This window comes from Cetorhinus maximus, chromosome 2, assembly GCF_964194155.1.
Source record: "Cetorhinus maximus chromosome 2, sCetMax3.hap1.1, whole genome shotgun sequence".
NCBI classification, from domain to species: Eukaryota; Metazoa; Chordata; class Chondrichthyes; order Lamniformes; family Cetorhinidae; genus Cetorhinus; species Cetorhinus maximus.
This window is the reverse complement of record NC_135880.1, coordinates 180,324,744-180,337,383: the sequence shown is the minus strand read 5'-3', so window position 1 is coordinate 180,337,383 and position 12,640 is coordinate 180,324,744. Positions and strand designations below refer to the sequence as shown.

Genomic DNA, 12,640 nt, shown 5'->3' with positions numbered 1-12,640 from the left:
TGCATCATCTTTTACACAAATGGACCCCTCCCTCTTCATTCTACACTAACCCTTCCTTCACTTACGTATCTGCAGCACCCACTCTCTGGGCCAGGGAATGCATGGTGCTTCTAGAAATGAAACCCAGGGATAACTTAATAAATAATAAACTGCTCCATGCAGCTGACAGCCATTAAAGAATGATTCACAAGTGGTGTGTGATGTGATATGAATGAATGGTGGGTTGAAGTTAGTGCGACTGCTTTATTGTTTGAGAGACTCGAGGCAATATTAAAAATATATGTATCTCCTGGCCCTTTGCTTGAGGATGCTTTGCCACTCTATGGAAGTATCCACCACATCAGGCTACTTTGTTTACATTTGTTGGCAGGTCGAATTAATATTTAAGATTTTTACAAGTCAGTGTGAATCCCATTCAGATCAATGGTCCTGGGAGTGTTATTTGAAATTATATCACCTCCAATCAGAGTGAGTTCGAATCATTCATAGTGAACATTGCAGAACTCTCAAAACCCCACTGAACATCGCACCATCCCAACTTGTAAGATATTGCCCTTTCCTTCATACCTCATTGTCACTGGATCAAAATCCTGGAACTCCCAAATACTCACTGAATATAGAATGAGAGCATATAATTTTGTCACCAACCCTGATTTATAAGTTAACCCTGTGTTCAACTTGAGTTCCAATAATATTAAAATGATTAGGGAATGCTTTATGTCTTTGGTTGGGTCTGATGTTTGTCTATAATACTTTTTTAATCATCCAATTGATGTTGTTTATCTTCTCAAAGAAGTTTGTAGTTACATGAACTAGCTTCAAGAATTTAACTCGTATTATGCAAAGGTTTTTGATCAGCACCCCACCCACCAGATTCAGCATTCACTCCATCCAAAACCGACGCACAGTAGCAGCAGTGTGTACCACCTACAAGAGGCACTGCAGAAACTCACCAAGGCTCCTTAGGCAGCACCTTCCAAGCCCACGAATTCTACCATCTAGAAGGACAAGTGCAGCAGACACATGGGAACACCACCACCTGGAAGTTCCCCTCCAAGCCACTCACCATCCTGACTTGGAAATATATCGGTCGTTCCTTCACTGTCGCTGGGTCAAAATCCTGGAACTCCCTCCCTAACAGCACTGTGGATGTACCTACACCACATGGACTGCAGCGGCTCAAGAAGGCAGCTCAGCACCAGCTTCTCAAGGGAAAACTAGGGATGAAAATAAACACGAGCCTCGTATAATAAATATCGAAATGTAATAAATACTGGTCATGTGACACCAACATTCTTGAGACTATTAAAAAAATGTATTTCAGGATTTCCTTCTTCATTTAATTTGCATTTTTAATCTATATAACAATTACTGCTGAGCTGTAATAGGTTACAGCTTTTCTGAATCTAATGATGTTGTTCTATAAATAGCAAATTCCATGATCTGGAGTTTCAATGTAATTCCCGCCCAGATAATGAGCTTAATCTTGTTATCAAATAGTCAAATCAAATAGAGCAAAAGACCATGAATCATGCTGTAACTATTCTCCGTCCAAAGTATCCACAATCTTTTATGCTAGTTCTACATTCTCTCTGCCTGAACCAGGTTCCGCCCACTAAACTGACCACTCTCCTAGGCCACAAAGGGCAGCTTCTGTCGATTGCCCCACTCAGGGAGGCATTCAGCACAATCTGCCCAGGTTCTTGGGAGCGCAGGCACCCTTGGTCACCTGATTCCAGGGTTAATCACCTGACCAGCAGTGACTTGAAGCCACAGTTTGGTTCTGCTACTTCTGGATGTAAGTTAGTTTGAGCGTATGCCAATGAGCTTGTGAGGAAACCTGGGCATAACTCGGCATGTGTGGCATATATTCTAGGTGCAATTTGCCAATTGTGCCCCCTAGCTCAAACTCCAGGAATTTGTTTCATGGTGGTTGGCTTGCTCTGTGCTTTCTGTCTTAAACATATATAAGTTGTACCACCGTGAGGCAATCATGAGTGGAAAAACATCCCAGGGAATTTCCTCTACGGAATATCTAGCTTCAATTGGATTACATCCAGACTGCAGTTAAACAAAATACCCAGAAAGACATGAATTGCATCTTGAGAAATTTCATCTGTGCAGTCAACATAGTCTCATGCTGTGAATAATTTTTGATCCCGAGGGCATAGCCAAGGCTTTTTAACCAACTGAAGAAATGTAGGAAATGAGGTCCACCCTTCAGGGCAGTTCCACTGAAACAATTGAAGTAGTCTTGAGGATTGAAATGACCACATGCAGATATTAATAAATCAAAACAAGCTTACGTTACATAAGTCTTGGCCCCACATGATCCTCAGCTCATGATTGTCACATCAGCATAGGGCAACAAGAGAGTTTGCTTCACATTTACCTGTCAATTCAATTGAAGCAAACTGAATTGAATTTGGCCAGATGTAGTAAAATGCAGAAGAGTGCCAATATCTGGCATTTGGAAAGTTCTGCCTTTCTATTAATTTTGAAATAGTTGCTTGGTTGTCCAGAACCTGAGTATTGCTGAAAAAAGAGAAATGCTATGGAGGCTTTTCATCTTGCACTCATTAGAACAGATGCAAGGTGCCAAATTTCAAAGGGAAAAATTTATACTGCATGGGAAAAGAGTGCTGATTATTTGGCAAGTCGACTCTGATTGGCAACGCCTTGACCCTTTGAAATTTGGCATTCTTGCATTTGTCCTGATGAGCGCAAGACAAAGTTTTGACAGCATGTCTCTTTTTTCAGCAATGGTTAATTCAAAAACACTTGTTCAAGTCATGATGTATTAGTGACTGGTTTAAGGACATTTAATTTATGGGATACCAAGTGATTGTGAAATAATTGGCTGGAAAAATAGCCGCGTGTTAACAACATCCTAAGGAAGGACACACTGCCCTGGCTTGTATTCCCCGGAGTATAAAAGAATGAGGAGTGATCTCATTGAAACACACTGGCTAGAATTTTTTGTTTGTCAGTCGGGCGTGTGCCCGACCCGAAAGAGTGTAAAATATCACGTGATATTTCAGTTGGTGGACATGCACGGGAATCGGCAGCGTGTGCCTCCCAACTTATTAGGATAGATGTTAATATAATAGCAGTCAACGTCTCTGACCCAGAAAGGGAACATTTAATATGTTCACTCTTTCTTTCATGTAGTAAATTGTTAGAGATTTTAAAATTTGCGAATTCTAATCATTACATTTTTTTTTGTTACAATTCCTTTCTGTCTTTTTTTTTCCTCAAAATAATCTTTCTTTCCTCTCTCTTTATTTCTCTTTCTGTATCTGATTTGATTGGAATTCACCCGATTTCCTTTTTTGTTGTTCCTCTGTTTCTTTCTCAATCCTTCATTCTTATTGGTTAAGGAGATAGACTGTGGGTTCCATTGTTCACCAAGGTCCCAGGTGCCTGTTGCCCTCACCACGATGTTATTGGCTCACACTTCCGCGAGTTACGGCTCAAAACATGTTTGGGCTGAAGGGTGCAGGAAAAAGTCTAACTAACAAGGCTGACAGCGAGATGCCTCACTCTGGCAAGATCTGGGCCACTATTGTAAAAGGGAAATTGTACATTAAAAAAGATACACCAACTTGTTGCTATAATTATACACTGAGGAAAATGTGCACAAGGTGGTGTAGATATAAATGCTATGTCACCTGAAATGCAGGTCATTCCAATCAGAATATCTACTTACTTCAAAGACCAGCAACTTGCATTTATATAGCACCTTTAAGAGGGCAGTAAATTGTCCTAGAGATGGAACGGTTTCTCTACAGCTATGGGCTTTGGGTAAACGGATTCCCATTCCACTAAATAACATTGGTTTCATCCACTGCCGCCTCACATTAACCTCTGTCTCCCATGTTTTAAGTTGCGTACAGACGAGGTGCATTGAAAGCTGTCCACAGCCTGTATTTTTCCCAGGGCCTGTAGTTTAAAGAGGCATTTTATATCTTCTTCAATGTAACTTATTTGGGACTGCCAATAAGTATCCATTTTTTTGGAGGTATCCATTTCTACATGTTTTACTCTCCATGTTTCCTTACATCACACGATCATTGATCAGTAGTCAAGTGTCTTTTTTCATCTTTAATTCTGTATTTTGTTTTAATGGGAGAGAACAACATTTCACTTTAGTACCGTAACTGAATTTTCTGTTGATTGATTACTTGCAGAGGGGAGAAATTGCATATAGACTAGAAAATGTTACCCCCCCACCACCCACCACCCAACCCCTCACACCCCACACCTTAAACTAATCAGTCCAAACTGTGGAGCATTTTTTGATCTATCGACTGACATTGGTGGGGATATACTGCGTGCCTTTGATAAGTTTCAATAAAGCCCCAATTAATAGTTTGTGTGCAGCAGAAACATCAGCATAGACCAATGGGGCTGAATGGCCTGTTTCTGTGCAGTAATTTGTTTTTTAAAAAAGTCTGAGATTAAGAAATGGTTTTCAAGCACATAATGTTAAGGTAATCAAGATTGGAGAAAGATACAATTGTAATTATCATCCCTGATGCTGTGACATTGATAACCAGTGCCTCTGTGGTAGTGGGGTAGAACACCACGGGCAGAATTTTCTGCCTGTCGGGCGAGTGGGTCCGACCCAATCTCCGACGGGTGGGGAGCCGATCCCCGCCGGAGAAGCGGGCCCCACCGCCATTTTACATGGGAGGGCCAATTAAGGCCCGCTCAGCGTAACGTCCGCCGGGAAGCGCTATGCGCTCCCTGTGCGGGTGGGGGGGAATTCCCTAAAAGCGAGAGTGCGCTCTTTCACGCATGCGCACGACAGAGCACACATCTCCCTGAGGCTAAGTGCAGCCTCAGGGAGATTGCTGACAGTTCTAAAAACATTAAAAATAGAAAAACAAATCCTTAACATGTCACATGAGAAGGGACATGTTCATAATTTACACTAAAACTTTATTAAATTTTTAAAATCCCGACATGAAACCTCATCCCGCCGGTGGATGAGGTTTCATGTTTTCTCTATTTGCTGCCGGGGCTCCTGGCCTGCCCGCTAACCTTAAGGTTGTACAGGCAGGTCCTTTAATTATTTTAATTATCCTGTCAATGGTATCAATTGGCCATTGACAGGTCGGCAGGTACACAGCTGATTTTGCTGCGGGCCCGCCTACCTGAAGATTTAAATGGGGCGGGATGACGTCGGTGAGCGGGCCCCACAAAATTCAGCCCCACATGTAGGATGACAGATTGGTTAGGATGTTAAAAACAAAAAACTGCGGATGCTGGAAATCCAAAACAAAAACAGAATTATCTGGAAAAACTCAGCAGGTCTGGCAGCATCGGCGGAGAAGAAAAGAGTTGACGTTTCGAGTCCTCATGACCCTTCAACAGAACTGAGTAATATTAGGAGAGGGGTGAAATATAAGCTGGTTTAAGGTGGGGGGGGAGTTGGGGGAGAGAAGTTGGGGGGGGGGGGTGGTTGTAGGGACAAGCAAGCAGTGATAGGAGCAGATAATCAAAATACGTCACAGACAAAGGAACAAAGAGGTGTTGAAGGTGGTGATGTTATCTAAACGAATGTGCTAATTAAGAATGGATAGCAGGACACTCAAGGTACAGCTCTAGTGGGGGTGGGGTGGAAAGACTAACAGGGCATTAAAGGTATAGATTTAAAAATAATGGAAATAGGTGGGAAAAGAAAAATCTATATAAATTATTGGAAAAAACAAAAGGGAGGGGAAGAAACGGAAAGGGGGTGGGGATGGAGGAGGGAGTTCAAGATCTAAAGTTGTTGAATTCAATATTCAGTCTGGAAGGCTGTAAAGTGCCTAGTCGGAAGATGAGGTGCTGTTCCTCCAGTTTGCGTTGGGCTTCACTGAAACAATGCAGCAAGCCAAGGACAGACATGTGGGCAAGAGAGCAGGGTGGAGTGTTAAAATGGCAAGCGACAGGGAGGTTTGGGTCTTTCTTGCGGACAGACCGAACACCTTTTCCCACCTATTTCCATTATTTTTAAATCTATACCTTTAATGCCCTGTTAGTCTTTCCACCCCACTAGAGCTGTACCTTGAGTGTCCTGCCATCCATTCTTAATTAGCACATTCGTTTAGACAATATCACCACCTTCAATACCTATTTATTCCTTTGTCTGTGACATCTTTTGATTATCTGCTCCTATCACTGCTTGCTTGTCCCTACAAACACGCCCCCCCCCCAACTTCTCTCCCCCCACCTTAAACCAGCTTATATTTCACCCCTCTCCTAATATTACTCAGTTCTGTTGAAGGGTCATGAGAACTCAAAACGTCAACTCTTTTCTTCTCCACCGATGCTGCCAGACCTGCTGAGTTTTTCCAGGTAATTCTGTTTTTGTTTTGGTTAGGATGTTTCTGGGTCAGGATTTCCCTTCCAATTGCCACCTATTTTGAGGCAGTGGGCAGAGTGAAATGAGTTCTTGGAGATGGTTGTCTCAAATGTAATGCAAAAAATCTGCACTTGAATTATGCTTTCCAAAAAGTCCCAATATCTCTTAAGGCTCAATGTGGCCTTGTAAATAGACTGTAAATGGTATGGCTGGTAGTCGCCCTCCCCCGCCAATCCACTTATCCAATTTGCACCTCAAATCAAAACTACCGCTGTGTAATTGGTGGGAGCTTCAGTAAGAAATCCTCGGGAGCCTATCATACTGAAGAGGTAATGTCTTCTTGTAGATCATATATCAACTTGTAGATATTCTGTTGCGTATTCAATCTCTTTGGTTCTTTGGAGATTCATTAAGGACTTGTTAATGTCTTGTCAAATTACATTGTTAAAGTTTGCTAATGTCAATTACATTGTTAAGGTTAAGAAAAACAGGTGATGGGTATTAATTGTCTTTGAGCACATATAAATAGGGCATAACTGAGGCACTGGGTTGAATGTGAGGAGAGCTGTGAGACTGAACAAGTCAATAAACTCTCTTGATAAAGAAGTTATTTGTCTTGGTTTCTGTTTCACCAACCAGCGTGTATCCTATTAACCCTTGTGTTACTGGTTTAACTCCGTCCTGCTCAAAGTACTGCTTTGCGCTGCAGGCATGGGCCTGGAATTATGTCAAAGCTGCTTCCATTTCCACAGCAATTTGTTATGGTGAAGTTATGGTGTAGAGTGGGGAGCAGCAACAAGGACATTTTCAGTTATTCTTAATCCAATTGGATTAGCTTATTCTTGTCTTCTGAAGGGGAGGGTGATGATTTGGAAGAGGCCAAATTGGAGGCTCTTAAATTGAGGTATCACAGAGAATGTCACGTCTGTACATTTTGATATTCATTCACCAGGGCCTGAAGACCGAGATATCTTATGGAAGCATTTTTCCTGACTGTTGGTGTCTCAGAAGGCTGCACCTTCTCCTGGAAATTACAACTCCTGACTGAGGACCTGCCCTTTCATTAGGAGCTTGGCATTGTCAGTGGCAGTGACCACCTTGAATTTCTAGATCCTTCAAGGCAACATTTAACAACCTTTGCCATATTAGTTAAGTGGCTTCTCATCACTGAATGAAGAAAGTCACTGAACTTAATTCAGGAGGGATGTCCAGCTCGTATCCTTCCATTTGAAGCAAACAAACTGAAATGGCCATCCAGAGCTGTAGACTAGCAGGGTTTCCACAGATGCAGGGAGCAATTGATGAAACTCGTGTGGCCCTGAAAGTCACATTTGACAATCAACCCCCTCAGTTCTCTGATTAGGAAAAGCTTTTGTTCTGTTAACGTTTAGCGAGTATGCATTGTACACCTTCTTGGTCTGCACACTCTAGTGGTGCGTACAATCCCTTATTCTGTTTGTAAATGACTCGTGTGGAGCACAAACATTGGCATGGGCGCATTGGGCCAAATGACCTGTTGCTGTGCTCTGTATTCCATGCAATAAGTGACAGATGTCCAGATAGGTGCCATCATGCTTTCATTGCGTGGCAACCCACCATGAGACCCCTCATGAGTTAGAGTTGGATCAGAGATGTGTGCAAGTTGACTGCTGCATTTCCCACATTACAGCAATGACAACACTTCAAAAGTTCTTCATAGGCACTTTAAGACATTCTGAAGCCGTGAAAGGTGCTATAGAAATGCAAATTTGTTCGTTCCAACTAGAATGTCTCTCACTGCATCAGTTTACATTTTAATGTTCATTTTTTTAAAAAAAGGTAATGTCAGCTTGCATTATAATAGAAAAACTAACATATAATAGAAAGTAATATTCGCACTACACAAATGCCAGGCAACAACCATCCCCACTAACAAGAGAGAATCTAACCATCTCCCCTTGACATTCAATGGCATTACCATTGCTGAATCCCCATCCTGGGGTTTACCATTGACCAGAAACTGAACTGAACCAGCCATATAAATACTGTGGCTGCAAGGGCAGGTCAGAGGCTAGGAATTCTGCGGCAAGTAACTGAACTCCTGACTCCCCAAAGCCTGTCCACCGTCTACAAGGTACAAGTCAGGAGTGTGATGGAATACTCCCCACTTGCCTGGATGAGTTCAGCTCCAACAACACTCAAGAAGCTCAACACCATCCAGGACAAAGCAGCCCGCTTGATTGGCACCCCATCCACCACTTTAAACATTCAGTCCCTCCACCACTGATGCACAATGGCAGCAGTCTATACCATGTATAAGATGAACTGCAGCAACTCACCAAGCCTCCTTTGACAGCTCCTTTCAAACTCGGATCTCTATCATCTAGAAGGACAAGGGCAGTAGATGCATGGGAACACCACCACCTGCAGGTTTCCTCTCCAAGCCACTCACCACCCTGACTTGGAAATATATCGCCGTTCCTTCACTGACACTGGGTCAAAATCCTGGAACTCCCTCCCTAGCAGCACTGTGGGTGTACCTACACCACATGGACTGCAGCGGTTCAAGAAGGTGGCTCACCACCACTTTCTCCAGGGCAACTAGCCAGTGATGCCCACATCCCATGAAAGAATTTTTTTTTAAAATCATGAGTTGGTGATAATGAGTACACCAAATTTTAATTTGCCATACTGGTAATAACGCAATGATTTTATGTTTACAGTTTCACCGCATCTATATATATATAGATTCTGTCTAAGCTCTTTGAAGGTTTCTATGGCCTCATGACATGCCTAACTCTTGTGTGACAGAACACTCTTTCTCTCTTTTATATCTATTGCAGCATGTGACAGTAGCCATTGGGGCCCTCACTGTAACAACCGCTGTCAGTGTAAGAATGGAGCTTTGTGTAATCCCATCACTGGAGCCTGCTTCTGCACTCCTGGGTACCAAGGTTGGCGATGTGAGGAGATGTGCAATGCCGGAACGTATGGAAACGGATGTCATTTAAAGTGCCAGTGTCAAAATGGAGCAACCTGTGATCACATGACTGGTGAATGTAGATGCCCGCCAGGATACACTGGCGCATTGTAAGTACAGACTCCAACAGACATTTATTTCCTGAGAGGCAAAAACTCCATCTGTAATTATTATTGAAAGACAAAGCTTTGTGTACAGTAAAGGCCCCACACTATCTGCTTTCTTGGGTGAAAGCAGCAGTGTTACACGCAATTCCTGACAATTTCAAACAGCAGTGTGTTTACTCACAGCATAGGGCTTAACTATGTGAAGATTTTTAGCTTGTTCAGGTGAAGGTTTTTCGCTTTTTCGGACCAGGAAAAATAGTCGACAGTGAGACCACTGATTTGTGATCAGGTTAGAAATATTATTAGCACTAGAGTATGAAACTTGACAAGCTAGGCCACAACCATCAGGCTTAGGTAGGCTTTACTTCTTGTTTCAACCTTGGATAGTGGAACGTGCTAACTCGGTTCCATTGTGTCGACGTTGTCGCATCTTTTCTCGTTGGTAGTTGTTTCTCTTGCGCTGCATTGACCGGGGCTTGACTTGCTCCTTTAACGCAGTTCTCAGTGCCTGAGCTCTCTGTACACAATCCTTCCTGGCTGGATGATTGGTCCTCAGGGCTTGGGATTGCCCCATGATTGGTCCGAGTAGTCCTAAACTCAGTTCAAGGTATCGTGCACAGTCCCGTTGTCTGGTTAGTGGCCCTCCATTCTATTTTAGATGTCAAATGTCTAGGAAATGTCATGTGTCCCAAAGAATATGTCTAACAAAGGTTACTCGGAAAAATCCAACTACAAGGTATCACAGATAACACAGCAAGTCAAAGTATACAGAAAGAAATGACTCAGGACAAAATTAATAGTCCTTGTAACTGTCTCTACTGTGGATTATATTAAGGGTCAAGAATGTAGAGTTTTGGTTTTAGTTGAAGGTGAATAGGGGATTGCTTACTTTCAGTTTGGTTTAGTGTGCCTGTGTGTGTTTACAAACTGTGCTTGAACTTGTATGTGAAGAGAAAAAGATTGGTGAAGACAAACGTAGGTCCCTTACAGTCAGAAACAGGGGAGTTTATAATGGGGAACAAAGAAATGGTTGACCAACTAAATACATACTTTGGTTCTGTCTTCACAAAGGAGGACACTAATAACATACCGGAAATGTTGGGGAATACAGGATTTAGTGAGAGGGAAGAACAGAAAGAAATCAGTATTAGTCGGGAAATGGTGCTGGAGAAATTGATAGAATTGAAGGCCAATAAATCCCCAGGGCCTGATAATCTATATCCCAGAGTACTTAAGGAAGTGGCCCTAGAAATAGTGGATGCATTGGTGGTCATCTTCCGAGATTCTATAGACTCTGGAACAGTTCCTACAGGTTAGACAGGCAACTTTCTCAATAGGGTTAATTAGTTAATTAATGGCCTTAACTGGCCTTTGACTGTTTGGTGGGTTCGCAGCCGATTCGGCTGCGCGCCCGCCGAACTGAAAATCTAAATGACGTGCGGTGATGTGGGGACGCACGCCCGACGTCACCCCGTGTCATTTTAAGTCTTGGCAAGCGGGCCCCGCCCCCACTCACCAAGCCGAAGATTCAGCCCTCTATGTATCTGGTGTGTCGTGGCTTGTGGCTGTTAGCGATGCCTATACTTGGATCAGGAGATCATGTTGGTTGGAATACACTATAAACCTGAGCTGTGACCTGTGCAGCCTGCCTAGAGAAAAGGAACTGCCTTCCAGATTATGAGTATATTTAAAAGCCTATCAGAGTGAAATCACAGTTATAAGATTAAGCTGAGTTAAGTCTGCTGGACTGAATTTGAGGTAGAAGCTCATATTGTTTAGAATCATTATCCCATTTGCTTTGTATACCTATTTAATCATTATTTCTTGTGTTTGTTTTGTTCAAGTTTGTGTAGTAAAGATTCTTTTGATGTTTCGATTTAATCTTGGAGTCCTGCCACTTATTTCCTTTTCCTTAGTTCTTCCACGAATTATCTACTTCAAATGATTATGGTCTATCGAGCCAGATCCTAACAAGTATCTGGCTTGTCCAGTATCCTCATAACTGGGATCATAACATAGGGCTGGATTTTCCAGCCCCGCCCACCCTCGGGATCATTCCGCCCTGCCAACAATCAATGGACTTTTGGCTGGCCTGCCAAATCTCCCACAGGGGGTCCGAAAAATCCTGGCCATAGTCACATGGACAAATGCAGATTAATTAAGGAAAACCACCACGGATTTCTTAATGGAAAATCATGCTTAACTAACTTGCTGGAGTTTTTTGAAGAGGTGACAGAGAGGGTTGATGAGGGCAATGCTGTTGATGTGGTGTACATGGACTTCCAAAAGGCATTTGATACAGTGCCACACAACACACTTGTGTCTGAAAATGGAAGGGACAGCAGCAACATGAATACAAAAATGGCTGAGTGATAGGAAACAGATTAATGGTTAAAGGATGTTTTTCAGGCTGGAGGAAGGTTTGTAGTGGAGTTCCCCAGGGGTTAGTGTTGGGACCCTTGCTTTTCCTGATATATACTAATGACCTGGACCTTAGTATACAGGGCACAATTTCCAAATTTGTGGATGATATGAAACTTGGAATCATTGTAAACTGTGAGGAGGAAAGTGTAGAACTTCAAATTGACATTGCCAAGTGGGTGAAATGAGCTGACAGGTGGCAGTTAACATTCAATGTGGAGAAATGATTCATTTTGATTGAAAGAACATGGAGAGAAAATATAAAGTAAAGGGTACAATTTGAAAGGGGGTGCAGGAACAGGGGGACCTGGGTTTATATGTACACAGATCATTAAAGGTGGCAGGACCAGTTGAGAGCATGGTTAATAAAGCATATGGTATCCTAGGCTTTATTAATAGGGATATATAGTGCAAGAGCAAGGAGGTTATGCTGAACTTGTATAAGACACTGATTTGGCCTCAGCTGGAGTAGTGCATCCAGTTCTGGATGCCGCACTTTAGGAAGGATGTGAAGGAATTAAAGAGAGTGCAGGAAAGATTCACGAGAATGGTTCCAGGGATGAGGAACTTCAATAGTACCTTACAAACCCATGGCCTCTACCACCTCATAGCACAAGGGCAAAAAACACATGGGAACATGACCACCTCCAAGCCACACACCATGCTGACTTGGAAATATATCACCGTTCTTTCACTGTCTCTGGGTCAAAACCCTGGAACTCCCTCCCTAACAGCACTGTGGTGTACCTACACCACATGGACTGCAGTGGTTCAAAAAGGCAGCTCACCACCACCTTCTCA

General features: G+C 42.7%; 1 protein-coding gene across 1 annotated transcript in view; it reads left to right on the top strand.

The window, feature by feature from the left end:
- The window catches only part of megf10 (multiple EGF-like-domains 10), a 176,436-nt gene that overhangs the window by 97,027 nt on the left and 66,769 nt on the right, over positions 1–12,640 (top strand). The window contains exon 6 of the mRNA XM_078559641.1: positions 9,175–9,421. Within this exon, the coding sequence (XP_078415767.1) occupies positions 9,175–9,421 (247 nt within the window). The remainder of the gene's footprint in view (positions 1–9,174; positions 9,422–12,640) is intronic.